General features: G+C 47.5%; 1 protein-coding gene across 1 annotated transcript in view; it reads left to right on the forward strand.

Moving 5' to 3' along the window:
* LOC135532645 (zinc finger protein ZFPM1-like) overlaps positions 1-23099 on the forward strand; it is a 42697-nt gene that overhangs the window by 12981 nt on the left and 6617 nt on the right. Inside the window, exons 2-6 of the mRNA XM_064960112.1 lie at positions 6564-6697; positions 18356-18458; positions 18725-18949; positions 19970-20200; positions 22461-22703. Coding sequence (XP_064816184.1) covers positions 6564-6697; positions 18356-18458; positions 18725-18949; positions 19970-20200; positions 22461-22703 — 936 coding nt within the window. The remainder of the gene's footprint in view (positions 1-6563; positions 6698-18355; positions 18459-18724; positions 18950-19969; positions 20201-22460; positions 22704-23099) is intronic.

Here is a 23099-nt window from a genome sequence, read left to right on the forward strand (position 1 = left end):
ATATTTGTATCTTCTATATCAAATCAAATGTTATTTGTCACATGCACCGAATACAGCAGGGGTAGTAGACCTTACAGTGAAATGCTTCCTTACAAGCCCTTCACCAGCAATGCACTTTTAAGAAAAATAAGTGTTAGGTATTTACTCAAACTGAAGTTGAAAAAAAAAATACATAAACATATTTTTTGAAAAGTAACAAATAATTAAGAGCAACAATAAAATAACAGTAACGAGGATATATACAGGGTGTACTGGTACAGCGTCAATGTGCGTGGGCACAGGTTAGTCGGGGTAATTAATATGTACATGTAGGGAGAGGTCAAGTGTCTATGCATAGATAATAAACAGAGAGTAGCAGTAGTGTAAAAGATGTATGTGTATGTGTGTGTGTGGGGGGGGAGGGGTCAATGCACATAGTCCGGGTAGCCATTTAATTAGCTGTTCAGGAGTCTAATGGCTTGGGGGTAGAATTTGTTAAAAAGCCTTTTGGACCTAGACTTGGCCCTCCGGTACCTCTTGCCGTGCGGTAGTAGAGAGAACAGTCTATGACTCGGGTGGCTGGTGTCTTTGGCAAATTTTAGGGTCTTCTCCTGACACCACCTGGTATAGAGGTCCTGGATAGCAGGAAGCTTGGCCCCAGTGATGTAGTGCCTTGCGGCCGGAGGCTGAGCAGTTGCCATACCAGGCGGTGATGCAACACGGATGCTCTCGATGGTGCAGTTGTAGAACCTTTTGAATAACTGGCGACCCATGCCAAATCTTTTCAGTCTCCTGAGGGGGAATAGGCGTTCTAAACACTGACTCTCAGTATTTCCTCACAAAGGTAACATCTCAGAAGACAATTTCACAATTAGGTTAATAGTGGTGGTCACGTTGATAAGGCATCATGTGACCGAGACCAGCCAGGGACAGGGCAGCAGACTGGACAATGATGGAGTGTTGAGATTAGGGGGTTACAGTGTGATCTGACCAGGGGGTGATGGGAGATAGGCCAAGCCTGGACACTGAACTTCAGCCTCACTGATGTGGAAAGAAGACTAACACGGATTAATAGCTAATAGAGACATGGGCCTATTGCCTGTATAGTCTTCAACATTTTATGGGAATCAAATACATTTTAGCTTCAGAGATTTTCAACTCAATTATGAGTTTGTTAGCCCAGTGCAGTTTCATACAGAAGCTTACAATGTGTTCAAATATAGTGGTATGAGCTCCATTTATGACAACCGGAGTCAAACAGTGGTCACATTAACACAGTAACACACTCAAAAACACATTCACAAGCTTGATTCGTTCCCATCTCCTTCTCACTACTGCGTCTGAATTTTTTTCTTCCTTTCCTTCACTCCTCTCTCTCCCCCTTTCTCCATCTCTCTCTCTCTCCCTGCCACCCCCCTTTCTCCATCCCTCTCTCTCCCTGCCACCCCCTTTCTCCATCCCTCTCTCTCCCTGCCACCCCCCCTTTCTCCATCCCTCTCTCTCCCTGCCACCCCCTTTCTCCATCCCTCTCTCTCCCTGCCACCCCCTTTCTCCATCTCTCTCTCTCTCCCTGCCACCCCCTTTCTCCATCCTCTCTCTCCCTGCCACCCCCTTTCTCCATCCCCTCTCTCCCTGCCACCCCCTTTCTCCATCCCTCTCTCTCCCTGCCACCCCCTTTCTCCATCCCTCTCTCTCCCTGCCACCCCCCTTTCTCCATCCCTCTCTCTCCCTGCCACCCCCCCTTTCTCCATCCCTCTCTCTCCCTGCCACCCCCCTTTCTCCATCCCTCTCTCTCCCTGCCACCCCCTTTCTCCATCCCTCTCTCCCTGCCACCCCCCTTTCTCCATCCCTCTCTCTCCCTGCCACCCCCTTTCTCCCCCTTTCTCCATCCCTCTCTCTCCCTGCCACCCCCTTTCTCCATCCCTCTCTCCCCCCCTTTCTCCATCCCTCTCTCTCCCTGCCACCCCCTTTTCTCCATCCCTCTCTCCCTGCCACCCCCCTTTCTCCATCCCTCTCTCTCCCTGCCACCCCCCTTTCTCCATCCCTCTCTCTCCCTGCCACCCCCCTTTCTCCATCCCTCTCTCTCCCTGCCACCCCCTTTCTCCATCCCTCTCTCTCCCTGCCACCCCCCTTTCTCCATCCCTCTCTCTCCCTGCCCACCCCCTTTCTCCATCCCCTCTCTCCCTGCCACCCCCCTTTCTCCATCCCCTCTCTCCCTGCCACCCCCTTTCTCCATCCCTCTCTCTCCCTGCCACCCCCCTTTCTCCATCCCTCTCTCTCCCTGCCACCCCCCTTTCTCCATCCCTCTCTCTCCCTGCCACCCCCTTTCTCCATCCCTCTCTCTCCCTGCCACCCCCTTTCTCCATCCCTCTCTCTCCCTGCCACCCCCCTTTCTCCATCCCTCTCTCTCCCTGCCACCCCCCTTTCCTCCATCCCTCTCTCTCCCTGCCACCCCCCTTTCTCCATCCCTCTCTCTCCCTGCCACCCCCTTTCTCCATCCCTCTCTCTCCCTGCCACCCCCCTTTCTCCATCCCTCTCTCTCCCTGCCACCCCCTTTCTCCATCCCTCTCTCTCCCTGCCACCCCCCTTTCTCCATCCCTCTCTCTCCCTGCCACCCCCTTTCTCCATCCCTCTCTCTCCCTGCCACCCCCTTTCTCCATCCCTCTCTCTCCCTGCCACCCCCTTTCTCCATCCCTCTCTCTCCCTGCCACCCCCTTTCTCCATCCCTCTCTCTCCCTGCCACCCCCCCCTTTCTCCATCCCTCTCTCTCCCTGCCACCCCCTTTCTCCATCCCTCTCTCTCCCTGCCACCCCCCTTTCTCCATCCCTCTCTCTCCCTGCCACCCCCTTTCTCCATCCCTCTCTCTCCCTGCCACCCCCTTTCTCCATCCCTCTCTCTCCCTGCCACCCCCCTTTCTCCATCCCTCTCTCTCCCTGCCACCCCCTTTCTCCATCCCTCTCTCTCCCTGCCACCCCCTTTCTCCATCCCTCTCTCTCCCTGCCACCCCCCTTTCTCCATCCCTCTCTCTCCCTGCCACCCCCTTTCTCCATCCCTCTCTCTCCCTGCCACCCCCTTTCTCCATCCCTCTCTCTCCCTGCCACCCCCCTTTCTCCATCCCTCTCTCTCCCTGCCACCCATCCCATCCCTCTCTTCCCTGCCACCCCCCTTTCTCCTCTCTCCTCCCTGCCCCCCCTTTCTCCATCCCTCTCTCTCCCTGCCACCCCCTTTCTCCATCCCTCTCTCTCCCTGCCACCCCCTTTCTCCCCCTCTCTCCCTGCCACCCCCTTTCTCCATCTCTCTCCCTGCCACCCCCTTTCTCCATCCCTCTCTCTCCCTGCCACCCCCTTTCTCCATCCCTCTCTCTCCCTGCCACCCCCCTTTCTCCATCCCTCTCTCTCCCTGCCCCCCCTTTCTCCATCCCCCTTTCCCTCCATCCATCCCTCTCTCTCCCTGCCACCCCCTTTCTCCATCCCTCTCTCTCCCTGCCACCCCCCTTTCTCCATCCCTCTCTCTCCCTGCCACCCCCTTTCTCCATCCCTCTCTCTCCCTGCCACCCCCTTTCTCCATCCCTCTCTCTCCCTGCCACCCCCTTTCTCCATCCCTCTCTCTCCCTGCCACCCCCTTTCTCCATCCCTCTCTCTCCCTGCCACCCCCCCTTTCTCCATCCCTCTCTCTCCCTGCCACCCCCTTTCTCCATCCCTCGCTCTCCCTGCCACCCCCTTTCTCCATCCCTCTCTCTCCCTGCCACCCCCCTTTCTCCATCCCTCTCTCTCCCTGCCACCCCCCTTTCTCCATCCCTCTCTCTCCCTGCCACACCCCCTTTCTCCATCCCTCATCCCTCTCCCTGCCACCCCCTTTCTCCATCCCTCACTCTCCCTGCCACCCCCTTTCTCCATCCCTCTCTCTCCCTGCCACCCCCTTTCTCCATCCCTCTCTCTCCCTGCCACCCCCTTTCTCCATCCCTCTCTCTCCCTGCCACCCCCTTTCTCCATCCCTCTCTCTCCCTGCCACCCCCTTTCTCCATCCCTCTCTCTCCCTGCCACCCCCTTTCTACATCCCTCTCTCTCCCTGCCACCCCCTTTCTCCATCCCTCTCTCCCTGCCACCCCCTTTCTCCATCCGTCTCTCTCCATGCCACCCCCTTTCTCCATCCCCTCTCTCCCTGCCACCCCCCTTTCTCCATCTCTCTCCCTGCCACCCCCTTTCTCCATCTCTCTCCCTGCCACCCCCTTTCTCCATCCATCTCTCTCCCTGCCACCCCCTTTCTCCATCCCTCTCTCTACCTGCCACCCCCTTTCTCCATCCCTCTCTCTCCCTGCCACCCCCCTTTCTCCATCCCTCTCTCTCCCTGCCACCCCCCTTTCTCCATCCCTCTCTCTCCCTGCCACCCCCTTTCTCCATCCCTCTCTCTCCCTGCCACCCCCTTTCTCCATCCCTCTCTCTCCCTGCCACCCCCTTTCTCCATCCCTCTCTCTCCCTGCCACCCCCTTTCTCCATCCCTCTCTCTCCCTGCCATCCCCCTTTCTCCATCCCTCTCTCTCCCTGCCACCCCCCTTTCTCCATCCCTCTCTCTCCCACTCTAGGCTTGTGGGAAAGCCATTTTATCAGCGTCTGTCTGTTGTTCTCTGGTGGGGATAGATACAGAGAAGATAGATGAGTGTTTTGACATGGAGAGTGTTAGACAAACACTCTTATCGCCTCGGCACTTTAGCCCGAGCCCCGAAAGTGAAGCTGAACCGTGTGTGTGGGGGGGGGGGGACTGCTCTGTAGAGCACCATTGCTATGGGGGCTGTGTCATATGACGACTTACTATATGTACTGGACTCAGTGAATTTCTACATGTCTTTCTCAATCATCCCTTTGTGAGAGACGTCTGTTTTTGTTGAAGCCTTTGAGATCCTACTTGGTTGATCCTCTGTGTTGTTGTAAGGGTTGTCAGTTCGTTAGTGAAGCGTTCTCCTCCTCAATGGCCTGAGTCTCCTCCTGTTCTAGTAGTCTAGTAACCCCCCCCCCCCTCCTCCAGAAAAGTGGATAGTAGCAGTCTTGCCAGCTTTTTTAAAGCTGATCTTAACTTCTTTTGTACATAATGTCTCCTATAGACTATCAAAATAAATCATAAAGATAGTCGCACATTCCATATATCAACTCCCAGTAATTTATTGGGTGATTTACCCAATAGTGTGCAAATTTCTGTATTATTTATTTTTATAGTTTATATTCGTCGTTAGTCAGCACCTCCACACAAAAACATTTTTTCTGTCTGTGCGCCAGCTCACATAATGTCTCCGCCATAATTTCCTTTGACTGAAAAAACAGCTTATGGACATCTTAACAGTGATCATTAACCTCGATTTGGAGGGAAATTTCTATTTCAACGAGTTGGCAGCTCTTTACATTCTGCTTACTCCGTACCAGGCCTTAAATACCCAGGTCTCGAAAGAGGAAACGGCTGCAAAAGAGATGCAAGCAAGGGGGCATACTGACGCGACCACGTAGGTGAACCACCGTTGCCCTCTGTTGTATTGGAGTGCAGTCCCTGGAGAACAAACTGGATGAACTCTGTACAAGCTCCGTTCAAGACTATCCTATCAACGGCACCTGCATAACCACTTGGTTCGGCAAACGCAAGGTAAGTCGCTATAGAGGGTGGTGAGTACAGCCCAGTACATCACTGGGGCGGAACTCCCTGCCATCCAGGACCTCTATACCAGGGGGTGTCAGAGGAAGGCCCAAAGAATTTTCAGACTCCAGCCACCCAAGCCATAGAATGTTCTTTCTCCTATCGCACGGCAAGCGGTACAAGTGCACTACGTCTAGAACCAACAAGACCCTGAAGAGCTTCTACCTCCATGCCATAGGACCTCGAAACAAGACTGCTAAATAGCTAATCAAATGGCTACCTGGACTACCTGCATTGACCTTTTTTTGCGCTAACTCTCTTGCACTGACTCCATGCACACACACTGGACTCTACCCACACACTCACACATATTTACACTGAAACCCCAACACACACAGTACATACGCCCACACACGCGTACACATGCATACCGACGACACACACTTTCACACTCATCACATACGCTGCTGCTACTGTTTTATCTATCCTGGTGCATAGTTTCTTTACCCCTACCCAGAGTATATGTACATGGCTACCTCCATTACCCATCGAGTCGGTACTGCTACTCCCTGTATATAGCCGTGATTTTTTTTACTCGTTATTGTTATTCGTTATTCACGGTGCATTTATTCCTCGGGTCACCACTGACATTTATGTTAGATGTTTTATCTTTTTTAACTCTGCATTGTTGAAGGATCTGTAAGTAAGCATTTCACTGTTAGTCTACACCGGTTGTTTACAAAAAGCCTTGACTCCCATGTCTGTTCCTCAGTTATCTCCAGGGCTCTGGCCTTTACATGACGTAGATCATTGTAGTTGTGTTTTGAGATCGTATTTTTACCTGGATTTGGTTTAATTTTGTTTGGCTGTGTATCTTGTTTGCTTGTGGCACCTTAGTGACTTAATATCTCTCTCTATCTCCTATCTCTCTCTTCCCGTTCTCTTCTCTCCCTTTCTATCTGTAGATGATCTGGAGCTGAGTGATGATGCTGCTTACCCCAAGGTCCTGGCCTGCCGGGACCTCACCACCGACACACTATGGGGGCCATACGCTGGGATCATCCAAACAGAAGATGCTGGAGATGACCAGGAGTCAGAGGTGAAGGTTCAAAGTGCATGGAGGGAGATGTTAGAGGTCAAGTAGAGGGTTGGGTTCTGTCAATGGGACAGGATAATTAAAAAATGACTTATCACCCATTAATCTGTCAGTGGTGGGAAATGGAAATATCTTTGTGTGCGTGTGCGCACGCTCCTATTACCCCATGGCCAATCGCTATGTGCATTTCCTTGGGAAATGTTAGAGACAGGATGTTCCTCTCGCTGGAGTTGTCTCTTATTCATCATGTGCTGAAAGTCCGTCTAATCATGTGATTCTGAGCTGGAAGAGTTTTCCTGGCACTGACCAGATACAGATTCCAGAACATTGCACACTGTCAAACACAAAAACACATACACACACACTTTCTCTGGACTGGATCAAATACTTTTTAAAGATTTGTAATCCATGCTCTATTTAAGCAATAAGGCTTGAGGGGGTGTGGTATATGGCCTTCGGAAAGTATTCAGACCCCTAGACTTTTTTCACATTTTGTTATGTTACAGCCTTATTCTAAAATTGGTTAAATTGGGTTTTTGCCTCATTAATCTACACACAATACCACATCCATGATGACAAAGAAAACACAGGCTTTTAGAAATGTTTGCTAATTTATATAAAAACATATTTTTTAAATAACACATTTACATAAGTATTCAGACCATTTACTCAATACTTTGTTGAAGCACTTTTGGAAGCGATTTCAGCATTGAGTCTTCTTGTGTATGACCCTACAAGCTTGGCACATCTATATTTGGGGAGCTTCTCCCATTCTTCTTTGTAGATTCTCTCAAGCTCTGTCAGGTTGGATGGGGAGCGTCGCTGCACAGCTATTTTCATGTCTCTAGAGATGTTCGATCAGATCAGTTCAACTCCATGCTCAATACTGAATACTCGGAGCTCTATGGACAATTCCTTCGACCTCATGGCTTGGTTTTTGCTCTGACGGGCACTGTCAACCGTGGGACCTTATGTAGACAGGTGTATGTCTTTCCAAATAATGTCCAATCAATTGAATTTACCACAGGTGGACTCCAATCAAGTTGTAGAAACATCTCAAGGATGATCAATGGAAACAGGATGCACCTGAGCATCTCATAGCAAAGGGTCTGAATACTTATGTAAATAAGGCTTTTCTGTTTTTTATTTTTAATACATTTTCAAACATATCTCAAAACATGTTTTCATTTTGTCATGATGGGATATTGTGTGTAGATTGCTGAGGGGGAAAAATCTGTAATACATTTTAGAATAAGGCTGTAGCGTTACAAAATGTGGAAAAAGTCAAAGGGTCTGAATACTTTCCGAAGGCAATATACCACGGCTAAGGGCTGTTCTTAGCACGACGCAACGCGGAGTGCCTGGAAACAGCCATTAGCCATGGTATATTGGCCATATACCACAAACCCCCGAGGTGCCTTATTGCTATTATAAACTGGTTGCCAATGGAATTAGAACAGTAAAAAGTACTTTTTTGTCATACCCGTGGTATACGGTCTGATATACTTTACCACAGCTTTCAACCAATCAGCATTCAGCCAATCAGCATTCAGGGCTCAAACCTCCCAGTTTATAATCCAAAATGTGTAGCGGCCTTTTGCGATGTTGTTCTTAAATGACGGTATATGCCGTATGTATTCCCCAAAGGGTTAATAAATATATGAAGACATTATACTTGAATGACCATGAATGTTTCTCTGAAAGACTGCTCATCTACTTTTTGTCTCATGCTGATGCATCCATGAGCTTGACTGACTCACTGGTCCTGCAGCCTTTCCTCTCCCAGCTGCAGCCCAGCAAACCCAGACCAGCCCACCCCTCTCCTCTACCCTCTGCTCCCCAGACGTCCGCCTGTATTTTATCTCTGCGTGGCGCCATCCTCCTGGACAACAAATCCCAATGATTGATTTCTGGTTGATAGGCTCTCATTTCTAAGATTTAGTTTATTATCAGAATTTCTGAGTCCACACACCCATCACCCATCTTTCGTTTCCTCCCTTCCACTGCTCATCTCCTTTTCTCACTCTTCCCTTTCTGTCATGTTCAAGAAGACTACGTCTCAATGCAGTTTTTAGTAGATTTTCGGCGTTGACCATCTCTTTTGAATTCTCTCTCCCTTCTCTCTAACCTCACCCTCTCCATCTCTCCCTCTCTCTCCCTCTCTCTCTCTCCCTCTGCTATCTGCGGGCTGAAAGAGTGAAGACTGACCCTCAGTCAGGAGGAGATAGTGGGTTTAATCTCACATTCCTCCTGTGTCTCCCACTGTCACTCCGCATCCTCCTCCCACAGTTCCCCGCCCGCCAGGCCGCCAGCCCAGGGGTCAGCAGGGGTCAGGGTTACCCTCAATAGAGTAGATCCACCGCTACGCAGCCTTCATCTCTATCTCTGCTTAGCTAAGATTGCTTTCTGCTGCGTTCTCTCCCACTATAAAGAGACCAATTATTATTAATAAACTACTGGTGCTTACAATGGATGTGCAATTCATTTGGCTTTGCATGATTGTTGCCATCGTGTACTGTGTAAAGATTCAACATTGACAGTCTAAACAATTCCAAATACCCAATTTACACAGCTAACTTTTGTTTATTTTGCTGTGATTGAGTTACACTTATTACCAACCTTTCTGCTTGATTGGCCTCAGTAGGGAATATTATGTGTAGGGGATTGGACAAAGGGTTACCTGATTCAGCTACAAGATTATGTTTTTGTAACAGAAAAGAGACATTCAGTGTTGGTTTTATGGCAGTATGCCATGTGCTGTCCTGTTAGTGTGACCTCGTCCCTGTCCCTTTCCACCTCAGACCTGTCCCAGTGGTGGTGTCATGGCAGTATGCCATGTGCTGTCCTGTTAGTGTGACCTCCTACCTGTCCCTTTCCACCTCAGACCTGTCCCAGTGGTGGTGTCATGGCAGTATGCCATGTGCTGTCCTGTTAGTGTGACCTCCTCCCTGTCCCTTTCCACCTCAGACCTGTCCCAGTGGTGCTGTCATGGCAGTATGCCATGTGCTGTCCTGTTAGTGTGACCTCCTCCCTGTCCCTTTCCACCTCAGACCTGTCCCAGTGGTGTTGTCATGCAGCCTGCAGTGGCGTCTGGAGCCCTGGGGTTCTGCCCCTCATCACATCACATGGTGACTTGGCACCACCCGCCTCGCCTGGCAGACCTGCAGATCCATGCCAAACCTGCCTGCTGTGCTCTGCCTTCTCTGAGCAAATGTGCTTCTTATTTGATCTTGCCAGATAAGCTATCAGTTTAATACGGGCCTACCCTGTAACACAACAAGACAAGCGTTCACTTTGAACACCCACACACACTGCACACTAGTGCACTCTCACACAACAAGCATAGATCCTAGCTAATATAAGACCTGTTCTTTTTTGATCTGATATACAGGTAGTTGCCAAAATAAAGGAAACACCAACATAAAGTGTCTTAATAGGGTGTTAGGCCCCCACAGGTCAGAACAGAGTCAATGCACCTTGGCATAGAACCTACATGTGTCTGGAACTCTATTGGAGGGATTGACACCATTTTTCTACAAGAAATGTGTGTGTTTGCTCGCGCATATGTTTGTTGCTTTGTGTGGGTGGGGATCATGAGCGGCAGTCAGGTCTAAGGAAACGGGGTGGATAGTGAGTTGATATCCATGACAGGTCTCTCTTAAAGAGATCTCACTCATTAGATGATCAATGTCACTGGGCTGTGTGTGTCATATGGAAATTCTGTAATTTGCATCTCTTGAGAAAGAGGCATTCAAATCTATTGAAATATATTCTGTCTGATATGGATGTTGGACTTCGGTACACAGTGTAATAATGTTTACTGATGAGCTGACCAGGTTTCCTTAGATTGCTGGGAGTTTGTCGTTCAGTGAACATGTCCTCGTCTCATGGCAACTGAGGTGTGTATTTTCTGATTGGATCAGACTCATCTGATATAGTTCCCCTTGTTTTGATTACATCACAAATTGATCAAATCTCGGTCAAAAGAGTCTTAAGATTAGTAGGTTACACCTGATATGTAGTGATGATTTGGTGGTATCAACCAAGTTAGAATAACTTCATAATGGCAATGCTTCAACAAGGAAAAGCGCACCATGCCTTATAGTTTCACCGTAGTTTGAGTGATACTCCTCCAAACCTGCAGAAGCAACTCAACTTACGCATCACTTTTGTTCCCTCTCTTCACCCTCCTGTCTTTCGCGGAAACGAAGCCTAGAGGCATGATCCTAGAAGGAGCGGAGTGTGGAGTTCAAAGCGTTATCACGTGCGGAACGTCTTTTCATCATGTTTTAGAAACAAGCGTTAGCACTAATCCCCCAATAATCTCTCCAGGAGAACTCAAATGATAAGGTCTGCCACCCACGGCTTGCAAACACACTTTTGGGGAGTCTCTCCCCCCTCACTGCTCTGTCGTTCCCTACGAAGGACAAGTGAAGGTGAGAACCTTCTCACTCTCTCTCATTCTCTATCTAGCAGTGTTTGTTTACCTCCTGGTAAATCTCTCCAGTTGATCTGAAATTATCAACAGAGACTGTCTTTGGCAGCCTTCTGCACCCTGCCCTCTCAAATTAGATCTTAATTAAAACAGTCTCTCCAGAAGACCCCAAATCTGTAATTTAGCACTTGTCACCCTCTTGATCGCTCCTGAATGTCTATAATAATAAAGTGCACTAAACTAGCTTAATCTTGATGGCAGATATGTTGAGAGCACGCCCATGTATACGTTCATTGGCAACACGGACCTGAGGTTATGCTACAGAGCTTAGAGCTCACAGGAGGACCAGAGGCCTAAATTCTTCCTCAGACACTTCCACTATGACATCTCTCCCTCTTTCTGCCCCTGCCAGACACTGAGAAGATGTTGACTAGCGAAAGGGAATGGACCAAATAGGTGGACTATGGTAGGGGCAAGTAGAGAGGCAAAAGGGAGAAAAAAAGAAATTATAGGAAAGTGCAATGGCAAAAGCCAGCAAAAGGATGAAGGCAGTGCCAGAGAGGAAGGGAGATGGAATGGAAAGAGGTGGGGTTGGAGATGGAGTTGATGGGGAGGGGTGCTTATTCTCATCACTCAGTCCCTGTGACTGGGCTGGTATCTGCAGCTCGCTGTCATCTGCGCCTGCTTCTGCGGGGCGGAGAGTAAAGGAGAGAGGGAAAACCTATCTCCGAGGCTCATCTCCGGCAGTTCTGGAGCCCGCTTTCCAAGAGTGCCTCATTTTCAAATCTCTTATCTTGCCTGTTTTAAGTATCGCAGTTTTATATTTTTACATGTCATTTGCATGCAGCTCATCAAACCTGGATTATTTTTTCTTGGAGGCACACTACATGACCAAAAGTATGTGGACACCTGCTCGTTGAACATCTCATTTCAAAATCATGGCCATTAATATGGAGTTGGTCCCCCTTTGCTGCTATAACAGCCTCTACTCTTCTGGGAAGGCTTTCCACTAGATGTTGGAACATTGCTGCGGGGACTTGCTTCTATTCAGCCACGAGCATTAGTGAGGTCAGGCACTGATGACCTGGCTCACAGTCGGCATTCCAATTAATCCCAAAGGTGTTTGATGGGGTTGAGGTCAGGGCTCTGTGCAGGCCAGTCAAGTTCTTCCACACTGATCTCGACAAACCATTTCTGTCTGAACCTCGGTTTGTGCACGGAGGCATTGTCATGCTGAAACAAGAAAAGGGCCTTCCCGAAATTGTGGCAGACAGTTGGAGGCACATAATCGTTTAGAATGTCATTTGTACAGTGCATTCTGAAAATATTCAGACCCCTTTACTTTTTCCACATTTTTTCCCCACATCAATCTACACACAATACCCCATAATGACAAAGCAAACAGGTTTTTATAAATGTTTGCACATTTATAAAACGTGTACTGAACTACAACATTTACATAAGTTTTCAGACCATTTACTCAGTACTTTGTTGAAGCACCTTTGCCATAGATTAAAGCCTTGAATATTCTTGGATATGACACTACAAACTTGGCACCGCTGTATTTGGGGAGTTTCTCACATTCCTCTCTGCAGATCCTCTCAAGCTCTTTTTCGGGTCTCCAGATATGTTTGATCGAGTTCAAGTCTGGGCTCTGGCTGGGCCACTCAAGGACATTCAGAGACTCTGACCCGAAGCCACTCCTGCATTGTCTTGGCTGTGTGCTTAGAGTTTTTGACTTGTTGGAAGGGGAACCTTTGCCCCAATCTGAGGTTCTGAGTGCTCTGGAGCAGGTTTTCATCAAGGATCTCTCTGTACTTTGCTCAGTTCATATTTCCCTCGATCCTGACCAGTCTCCCAGTCCCTGCCGCTGAAAAATATCCCCACATCATGATGCTGCCACCACCATGCTTCACCGTAGGGATGGTGCCAGGTTTCCTCCAGACGTGACACTTGGCATTTAGGCCAAAGAGTTCAATCTTGGTTTCATCAGACCAGAGAATCATGTTTCTCATGGTCTGAGTGTCTTTAGGTGACTTTTGGCAAACTCCAAGTGGGCTGTCATGTGCCTTTTACTGAGGGGTGGCTTGCATCTGGCCTGATTGGTGGAGTGCTGTGGAGATGGTTGTCCTTTTGGAAGGTTCTACCATTTCCACAGAGGAACTCTGGAGCTCTGTCAGTGACCATCGGGTTCTTGGTCACCTCCCTGACAAAGGCCCATTTCCCCGATTGCTCAGTTTGGCCGGGCCGAGTCTTGGTGGTTCCAAACTTCTTCCATTTAAGAATGATGGAGGCCACTGTGTTCTTGGGGACCTTCAATGCGGCAGACAATTTTTGTTACCCTTCCCCAGATCTGTGCCTCGACACAATCCTGTCTTGGAGCTATACGGACAATTCCTTCGACCTCATGGCTTGGTTTTTGCCCTGACATGCATTGTCAACTGTGGGACCTTGTATAGACAGGTGTGTGCCTTTCCAAATCATGTCCAATCAATTGAATTTACCACAGGTGGACTTCAGTCAAGTTGTAGAAACATCTTAAGGATGATCAATGGAAACAGGATGCACCTGAGCTCAATTTCGAGTCTCATCGCAAAGGGTCTGAATACTTATCTAAATTAGTTATTTCTGTTTTTATTTTCAGTAAAATGTGCCAAAAAAATGGAAAAACCTGCTTCGCTTTGTTGTTATGGGGTATTGTGTAGATTGAGGATTTTTATTTATTCAATCAATTTTAGAATAAGGCTGTAACGTAACAAAATGTGGAAAAGGGCAATGGGGTCTTAATACTTCCCGAATGCGCTGTACGCTGTAGCATTATAATTTCCCTTCACTGGAACTAAGGGGCCCGAACCATGAAAAACAGTCCCACACCATTATTCCTCCTCTACCAAACTTTGCAGTTGGCACTATGCATTCGGCAGGTAGCATTCTCCTAACATCCACCAAACCCAGATTTGTCCGTTGGTGAAGAGTGATTCATCACTCCAGAGAACACGTATCCACTGATCCAGAGTCCAATGGCGGCGAGCTTTACACCACTCCAGCCGACGCTTGGCATAGCGTATGGTGATCTTAGGCTTGTGTGCTGCTGCTTGGCCATGGAAACAGTTATTGGGTTGACGTTGCTTCCAGAGGATGTTTGGAACTCGGTAGTGAGTGTTGCAACTGGAGACAGGCGATTTTTACAAGCTTCAGTACTCGGCAGTCCCGTTCTGTGAGCGTGTGAGGCCTACCACTTCACATCTGATCCTAGACGTTTCCACTTCACAATAACAGCACTTACAGTTGACCGGGGAAGCTCTAGCAGGGCAGAAATTTGATGAACTGACTTGTTGGAAAGGTGGCGTCCTATGACGGTGCCACATTGAAAGTTACTGAGCTCTTCAGTAAGGCCATTCTGCTGCCATGTTTGTCTATGGAGATTGCATGGCTGTGTGCTCTATTGTATACACCTGTCAGCAACGGGGCTGAAGTACCAAAATCCACTATTTTGAAGGAGTGTCTACATACTTTTGTATATATAGTGTATATGCAGATGTGTGGCTGTGCATGAGCAGACCAGTATAAGGGAATGGGTTTCAGTGTGTTTGTACAGTAAGCACATGTATTAGTGTATTCATGTGCGTATTTATTTGTGTTAAAGAAGTGCGTGTGTGCGTGTGTGTGTGTGTGTGTGTGTGTGTGTGTGTGTGTGTGTGTGTGTGTGTGTGTGTGTGTGTGTGTGTGTGTGTGTGTGTGTGTGTTGAGAGAGAGAATGTGTGTGTGAGAGGCGGATGTTGAGTAGGTTTCTGATGTTTATCTTCCTTCCTTTTCTTCTCTGTATTTTTGGAGGATTCACACAGTGACCTCTTTGTTTGGGACAGTGAGTACCCCCTTCATTCCCCTTTTGGGAAAGAAACCATTTCCTGAAGGGGAGAGATAGAGATAGAAGGGCAGACAGAGGGGTAGGAATGAGAGAGGGAGGTTGAGGAATGGGAAAGAGAGAGGGATGAGAGAGGGCATGATTAGCCATACAGTACTGTAGTGCGGGAGGGATGGGAAGATTAAGCGAAGGGGAAGAGGTAAATGGTAGGAGGGGGTGAAAGAGGGAGTGAGAGGGAAAAGGAGTATGAATAAAGACCAGGCCAGCCCCAATAGTCAGGAGGTCTATGGTGGAATTCAGTGGAAGTCAGCTGCACTGGCCAGGAAAGGAGAGACTATTCTACCTTCCTGTTCTTTTCTTCTCTGTCTGTCCAGCTGTGTCCGCTTCATAGAGTACATTCAAACACACTTGGATGATATCATTATCCAGGATGCACACATTGAAAAAGAAGTTCATTATTGACCAATCATTTCATTGTGTTTCTCATGGTTCCACAGAGAACAGGATTCTATAATTGCTTTAATCACCAGGGAATATTCAGCAAATTATGGTAGCAATGATGTGTATGCAAATTCAAATATATGTGGAGAGTTGACAGTGGTATGAAGGCTTAATCTTCTCATCTACTGGAGGATGGGGGAGGCGTTGTCTTATTTCCTCTGCTTTAATTGAACCGTATATTAAGCTGAATTGATCTGAGTCGAGGTTAGACTTGGGGTTAGTTCAGGGAAAGGTTTCTCCCTTAATTTCCAACCCCCAGACAAGAGCATCTGGGGAGAATTCTATATTCCTTTTTATACGCCGCAACGACAGGGCTACAGAATGAACGAATACAGAAATGAAATCAGCCGAGCATCATTTGCATTCAAGTTTTATCGGTGTGAGAAGAGGGCGTTTTTGGGAGTGATAAGGAGAGGGCGTCGTGGGCTGCGGTGAGGTGCGTGCGTACTGAGGCTGTGTCTGTGCGTGTTTGGGAGTTGAAGGTGGCTATGGTGAGGCTGTATGGTGTAGGGAGGGGGCTAGTGGTGGTTAATATCAGAATACCAAATAATTAGATTTGCTATCGTCACGGCGGCAGCAGTGCGGGGATCAGGCAGATTAAAGCCCGGCTGAGCTGATTAATATTCATGAGAGACGAGGGTCCAGAAGAGTGGGCTTAGACTGCACCTCAAAGACTCCCTCACTGAGGAACTTGAAGCGCTCTCAAAGTTCCGGGATCCTAGGGAGACCACCAGGGTTAACACAGGCAGTGCTAAGCAACATTCACTTCTCCTCTTAGTCTTTTAGTCCTCCTCTGGCTCCCCCTTCCTTGTTCTCTCCCTCCTCATTAGAAAGTGTTTCAGTTAGGGATGTTGGACATTGCATTGTGGGATAGTTTACATCACTAGAGGTGGAGTGTGCTTGTTAGCTGTGTGTGTGTGTGTGTGTGTGTGTTCACAGGCAGGGACTTGCCATTTGATTATATGTTTAATTTGATACTGTGATTGTTGATTATATCCTCCAGGCTAGGAAGATGTGATACTAGAGGCTTCTCTGCTCCTCTTAACTTAACAATCTTTGGCGGCCACAGCCTCTGTTGGCTTTGTTAATTACACATCCTATCAAACTGCAATCTTGCCCCATGTCTTTTAGTTCATATTATCTCACTGTGTGTTGGTTCCAGCCATCTTTCAAGCCCTAGTGCAGTCAGGGCCCAAAGCCAGATCAGAGCCAGCTAAACCACCATATCCATCTCATCTTCTCTCTGCTAGTCTCAGAGAGTCTCTCAGAGAGCATTTTGCATTTGTTCAAACTGTCCAAAACTCCCAACTGATTCTGTTGTAAGGTTTTATTTTATTCTGTTCTGTTCTACAGTAGTCTTGTGTGAAATGTTCCTGTGAAATGTTCTCAAGTCGGACCACACTGGCCTTTTCTTCAGTGAATACCAAAGCATTGTGATAGATTTCTGATAAATTAGTCTGAAACAAATTAGCAGCACTTATAGCACAGACGGCTCCAGTATTGGGTTACAAACTAAAACAAAAGAAGCCATATCTCCACATCAGCGCAAGTTCTCCATGAAATACAATACGCAGCGTCTTCAGGCTAGAACAGACCGATTCAGAAATAAATCCTTCCACTGTCCTCCCTTGCTTCCCAACTCACCCCATATACCCCCAGTCCTTGTACACACGTCAATTTAAACTCATACCTCATATTCTCTCAAAGTTTCAGTCCATGTGGTGCCATGCTGGAATATATGTACCAAGGTATCCCCTGTAGCAAGCAGACTGAGTGAACTGTGGCTCCCCTGAAGCGGTGTGTCTGTCAGGGCTGTTGCTGCTGAATGATTGCTGCCACCTAGTGGAGACTGTGTTCTAGAATCTATATGTCCTCAGGCCTCCATACAGGTGTTGCACTGCTATAGGCCTTGTGCAACTATACTATACGGTAGTTGTGGAGCTCCACCTAATGTGACTGTGTTTATGGTTTTACTACACACTCTCATAAATGTATCATTAAACCTCACAAAGAAGACAACATTTTACTGGGACTGCTATGAGATATTTGGTTACGAACGCACTCTGCTTAACTGTGCCGTAACACACAGACGTACGTAGATGAGTGTGTGTCTCATGCAGACACACGATAAGCCTGTGGGAGTGATTGTCAGGTGGAATGCTCTGTGAGCCTCCACTGAACAAAGACAAGATTGTGCTGAGGACGGCACAGGTGTGTGTTACTCTCTGGTCTGCCCTGGCTTCAGCAGCATTCACACATGTGCAGACACTGACACACATTCTTCAACACACACAGCTAGATTATGACTCCCCTCCACTCACGCACCTTTTGTCCCATCGTGTATTGAGAGAAGCTCCTGAGAGGGCGTCCGGGTGAATAGGAGCACTACGACGTCATCGGATCTCCTTCTCCTCTCTCCTGGGGTCTCTCTGTTCCTTCCCTCTCTCCATGCCCTGTCTATAGCTCTTTTCAGCGAGTCTTTGTTCAGCCTGTGCCCCCTTCCTCTCCCTCTATGCTTCTGATTGCCCATGTTACAGGCCTGCCCCTTACTGCTGGAAAAGATGAGTCCCTTTATTGTAGTGTATATTCGATGTGCTTTAATTATTGAACAGTTTATTCAGAGGACATTGTCAGGATGAATTCATTGTTAAACCTCACTTTTCAGGAGGTCTTTGTCTGTATAATGTTCTGTATCCAAATCGGTTTGTCTGCAAAGACTTGGAAAGTGTGTGAGAATCAGAGGGTACGTGATGATGGCTTATGATAATAATTTGCCGCACCTCATTCTGTATTAAAAACGTGACCCTGTGTTTCCAGAGCAAGTCTGACGGTGTCTGTTTGTTTATTTGTGTGTCTACAGATCTCCAGGTTGAGCCTGGTGTGTGAGGACACAGACTGCTGGCTCCGTAGAGTCCTGTTAACCTCTGATGCAACAGATACCAACTGTACCATCTACAGCCAAGGTTCTACAAACTGCCCAAACAATCAAAACAGCACTCATGCAGATAATGCACCATTTTCATTGTTACATTTTTAGTTCTGGTGCTCTTATCCTAGTTTACAATCAGAGGTCTCTTATTAGAGTGAGACCAGAACGGAGATATTTTGACCTACTATAGATTACTATACATTCCATAAATAACATCCTGTACAATACCATCTATGTTTCACTACATGCCCCTGGTGTGACGTGTGTTGTTGTGTGTGTGACTCTATCTCTTCTCCCTAGGTGAGGAGCTGTATTGTAAGGTAACCCAGGACATCTCCACAGGGGACGGTCTGCTGGCTACGCTGTCTACACCCTCTATGGAGCAGCGGTCCCCCTCTAAGACCCAGGGTGTTGCGGTGAAGGAGGAGCCTACAGGTGTCTACCCAGCATCCCTCCACTCTGAGATACAGCTCCTCCCCCAGCAGGCTGGGATGGCAGCCATCTTGGCCACGGCAGTTGTCAACAGTGAGTTTCAGATTGCTCAGGATAATAATGTGTTCTTTTTATAAGTGTGTCTTGTGTGCTTTTGTACATGTGTCTGTCTAAGCACCCAAGCCCCCTAGTTACGGCCACTTTCACTATGATCTTTAGCTATTTTCTGGTGCTATTCAGCCCCATTCAGCCATGGCGCTAAAAATTAAAATACTTCATGCTCCATCAGGAGTTTTCCATAGGAATGTCAGCGATACCACCATCTACTGGTTTTAATGTCTATGGTGAGCACATGCAGAGCACAAAGCATTGGCAGTTACTGTACTGTGTATATACTGTCAATGTGAACAACATTGAGGGACTCCATGTTGGGACCTAGATAAATGCAATTGCAAAGGTTCACCGTGCTACATTTTCTCATTCACCCAGTACACCACAAGGTGGCAATGTAACTCCTCTGTACCGCCTGGTCTCAGAGGTAGACTGCTTTGTAATTGCCTTCACGCTTTTTCATAAAGTCCCCTATTGGCAGTGTAGTCAGCAGCGGGAGCAGGCATGGACATGCTGTGATGAGTGCATGATTAATCACCACAAATCAAGCTAAAGGGTAAAACATGATCAGCCGTATCCCGGTTCCTGCTGTAGAAGCTCTGTGCTGAGGACTGTGGGTAATTACGGACGTTATCAAAAATAGCCTGTTTAACATGAGCCCTGACACCAGATCAGTACGATTACCCCGCGCGGGCGGGCGCTCGCTACCACAACCTCTGTGCTCTTGTTGCCTTGGAGACCCCGGAGCAATATCAAGTGTTTTTTCTTGCTCCGCAATTGAATCGATCATGTGACGCAGCTGAATGCGTGTGTGGTGATGTGTGTACACATCAATGAACATGATGTTTACATGAAAGTGTCTATGTAACGTTTTAATGTGTAAGCAGATCACATGGAATCAGTTTATTTTTATTTTTATGAATGAACATGCACTGCTCTCGTGCATTGTTTATGTACTACTCAATTGATAAGTGATAACAGTTGTTTGTTTACTTGGTCCAGAGGACATCTTTCCGTGTAAGGACTGTGGGATCTGGTACCGCAGTGAGAGGAACCTCCAGGCCCACCTCATGTACTACTGTGCCAGCCGGCAGAAGCAGCAGTCCTCCTGCTCCCCTCCACAGGACAAGCCCAAGGACTCCTACCCCAATGAGCGTGTCTGCCCCTTCCCACAATGTAACAAGAGCTGCCCCAGCGCCAGCTCCCTGGAGATCCACATGCGGACACACAGTGGTGAGAACTGTATTCTCTCTAACAAAACATTACTTTAGCTCTCTCTCTCAAAGCAGATTTCCTAAGTGTGAATATTTGTGTAATTATTGCACTTTTAATAGCCAGTTATAACAGTAGGACCTTTTCTCTCTTTTTGTATTATTAGGTTAAGCAATTCTACTGGTGGTCATTGTGTGTTAAAAGACCCACACTGAATGTTCAAAACATGCTCTTTCCATGGCATAGACTGATCAGGTGAATCCAGGTGAAAGCTATGATCCCATCAGACTGCTAAACAGCAATCACTACCTCAGAGAGGCTGCTGCCTACATTGAGACCCAATCACAGGCCACTTTAATAAATGGATCACTAGTCACATTATACAATGCCACTCTAAATAATGCCCCTTTTAAGAATGTTTACATATCTTACATTACTCATATCACACCATCTATTGCACCTTGCCTATGCCGCTCGGCCATTGCTCATCCATAAGCTTTATCTTGGCCAGGTCGCAGTTGCAAATGAGAACTTGTTCTCAACTAGCCTACCTGGTTAAATAAAGGTGAAATAAAATAAATAAAAATTTACATCTACATATTCTCATTCACCCCTTTAGATTTGTGTTTATATGGTAGTTGTTGGGGAATTGTAAGATTACTTGTTAGACATTACTGCACTGTCGGAACTAGAAGCACAAGCATTTCGCTACACTTGCATTAACATGTGTACGTGACAAATAAAATGTTACTTGCTTTATTGATGTCATTTGGTAAATCCATTTCAGTCAGTGTAGATGAAGGGGGGGAGACAAGTTAAATAAGGATTTTTAAGCCTTGAGACAATTGAGACATGGATTGTGTATGTGTGCCATTCAGAGGGTGAATGGGCAAGACAAAATATTAAACAAAAAAAAAACTCCCTAGAAAGGCCAAAACCTAGGAAGAAACCTAGAGAGGAACCAGGCTATGTGGAGTGGGCCAGTCCTCTTCTGGCTGTGCCGGGTGGAGATTATAACAGAACATGGCCAAGATGTTCAAATGTTCATAAATGACCAGCATGGTCAAATAATAATAATTACAGGCAGAACAGTTGAAACTGGAGCAGCAGCACGGCCAGGTGGACTGGGGACAGCAAGGAGTCATCATGTCAGGTAGTCCTGAGGCATGGTCCTAGGGCTCAAGTCCTCCGAGAGAGAGAAAGAAAGAGAGAATTAGAGAGAGCATACTTAAATTCACACAGGACACCAAATAGGACAGGAGAAGTACTCCAGATATAACAAACTGAACCTAGCCCCCCGACACATAAACTACTGCAGCATAAATACTGGAGGCCGAGACAGAAGGGGTCAGGAGACACTGTGGCCCCATCCGATGACACCCCCGGACAGGGCCAAACAGGAAGGATATAACCCCACCCACTCTGCCAAAGAACAGCCGCCACACCACTTGAGGGATATCTTCAACCACCAACTTATCATCCTGAGACAAGGCCGAGTATAGCCCACAAAGATCTCCGCCATGGCACAACCCAAGAGGGGGGCACCAACCCAGACAGGAAGATTACATCAGTGACTCAACCCACTCAAGTGACGCACCCCTCCTAGGGACAGTATGAAAGAGCCCTAGTAAGCCAGTGACTCAGCCCCTGTAATAGGGTTAGAGGCAGAGAATCCCAGTGGAAAGAGGGGAACCGGCCAGGCAGAGACAGTAAGGCTGGTTTGATGCTCCAGAGCCTTTCCGTTCACTTTAACACTCCTGGGCCAGACTACACTCAATCATAAGACTTAAAGGTTGAGACCGAGTTTGCGTCTCTCACATGGTAGGCAGACCATTCCATAAAAATTGAGCTCTATAGGAGAAAGCCCTGCCTCCAGCTGTTGGCTTAGAAATTCTAGGGACAATTAGGAGGCCTGCGTCTTGTGACCGTAGTATGGTAGTAGGTGCCAGCCACACAGGTTTGACTATGTCAAGAACTGCAACGCTGCTGGGTTTTTCACGCCTAACAGTTTCCCGTGTGTATCAAGAATGGTCCACCACCCAAAGGACATACAGCCGACTAGACACAACTGTGGGAAGTATTCGAGTCAACACGGGCCAGCATCCCTGTGGAACGCTTTCGACAACTTGTAGAGCATGCCCTGACAAATTGAGGCTGTTCTGAGGGCAAAGGGGGTGCAACTCCATATTAGGAAGGTGTTCCTAATGTTTTGTACACTCAGTGTATGTTAGCGTTAGACACTTTTGTTGAGCTGTGTGTGTTGTATCCTGTGTGTCTGTAGGTGAGCGTCCCTTTGTGTGTCTGATCTGCCTATCGGCCTTCACCACTAAAGCCAACTGTGAGCGTCACCTGAAGGTGCACACGGACACGCAAAACGGAGTGTGTCACGGCTGTGGCTTCATCTCCACCACGAGGGACATCCTCTATAGCCACCTGGTTACCAGTCACATGGTTTGTCAGCCCGGCTCGCACAGTGAAGTGTACTCCCCAGGTCCTGGCCTGCCCAAACTGCCTCTGTCCACAGGTAAATACATTAACAGACTAAATGTTTTTGTTTACAATTGCAGTGAGAGGATAACAGCACTGCCTCTACTTCAGAACAGCAACTATGCAGAGAAACCCTGTTTTCTATGGGTATATTAATATAGGTTAACCCAGAACTAAAATATTGTGAAATTTGGTCAGATGCTTGATTAAGTTCTGGGGGAGACGTGTTAGAAATTGCGATAATGTGATTTGTAAAGTCTCCACCTCGCAAACAGAAACTCTCAGCCAAAGCCCCCCCCCCCTCCTTTCGCATTTATCATCCATGTTGACACACGAAAGCAGTGTAAGACTCACCATGGATATGTGAGACTGTTTAACACTATTTTGAATTAGCAGTGTCCATTTCATCACTTCGTTTTAAGCCACTGCAACA

The sequence above is a fragment of the Oncorhynchus masou genome, unplaced genomic scaffold (assembly GCF_036934945.1).
Source record: "Oncorhynchus masou masou isolate Uvic2021 unplaced genomic scaffold, UVic_Omas_1.1 unplaced_scaffold_1963, whole genome shotgun sequence".
Taxonomy (NCBI): Eukaryota; Metazoa; Chordata; class Actinopteri; order Salmoniformes; family Salmonidae; genus Oncorhynchus; species Oncorhynchus masou.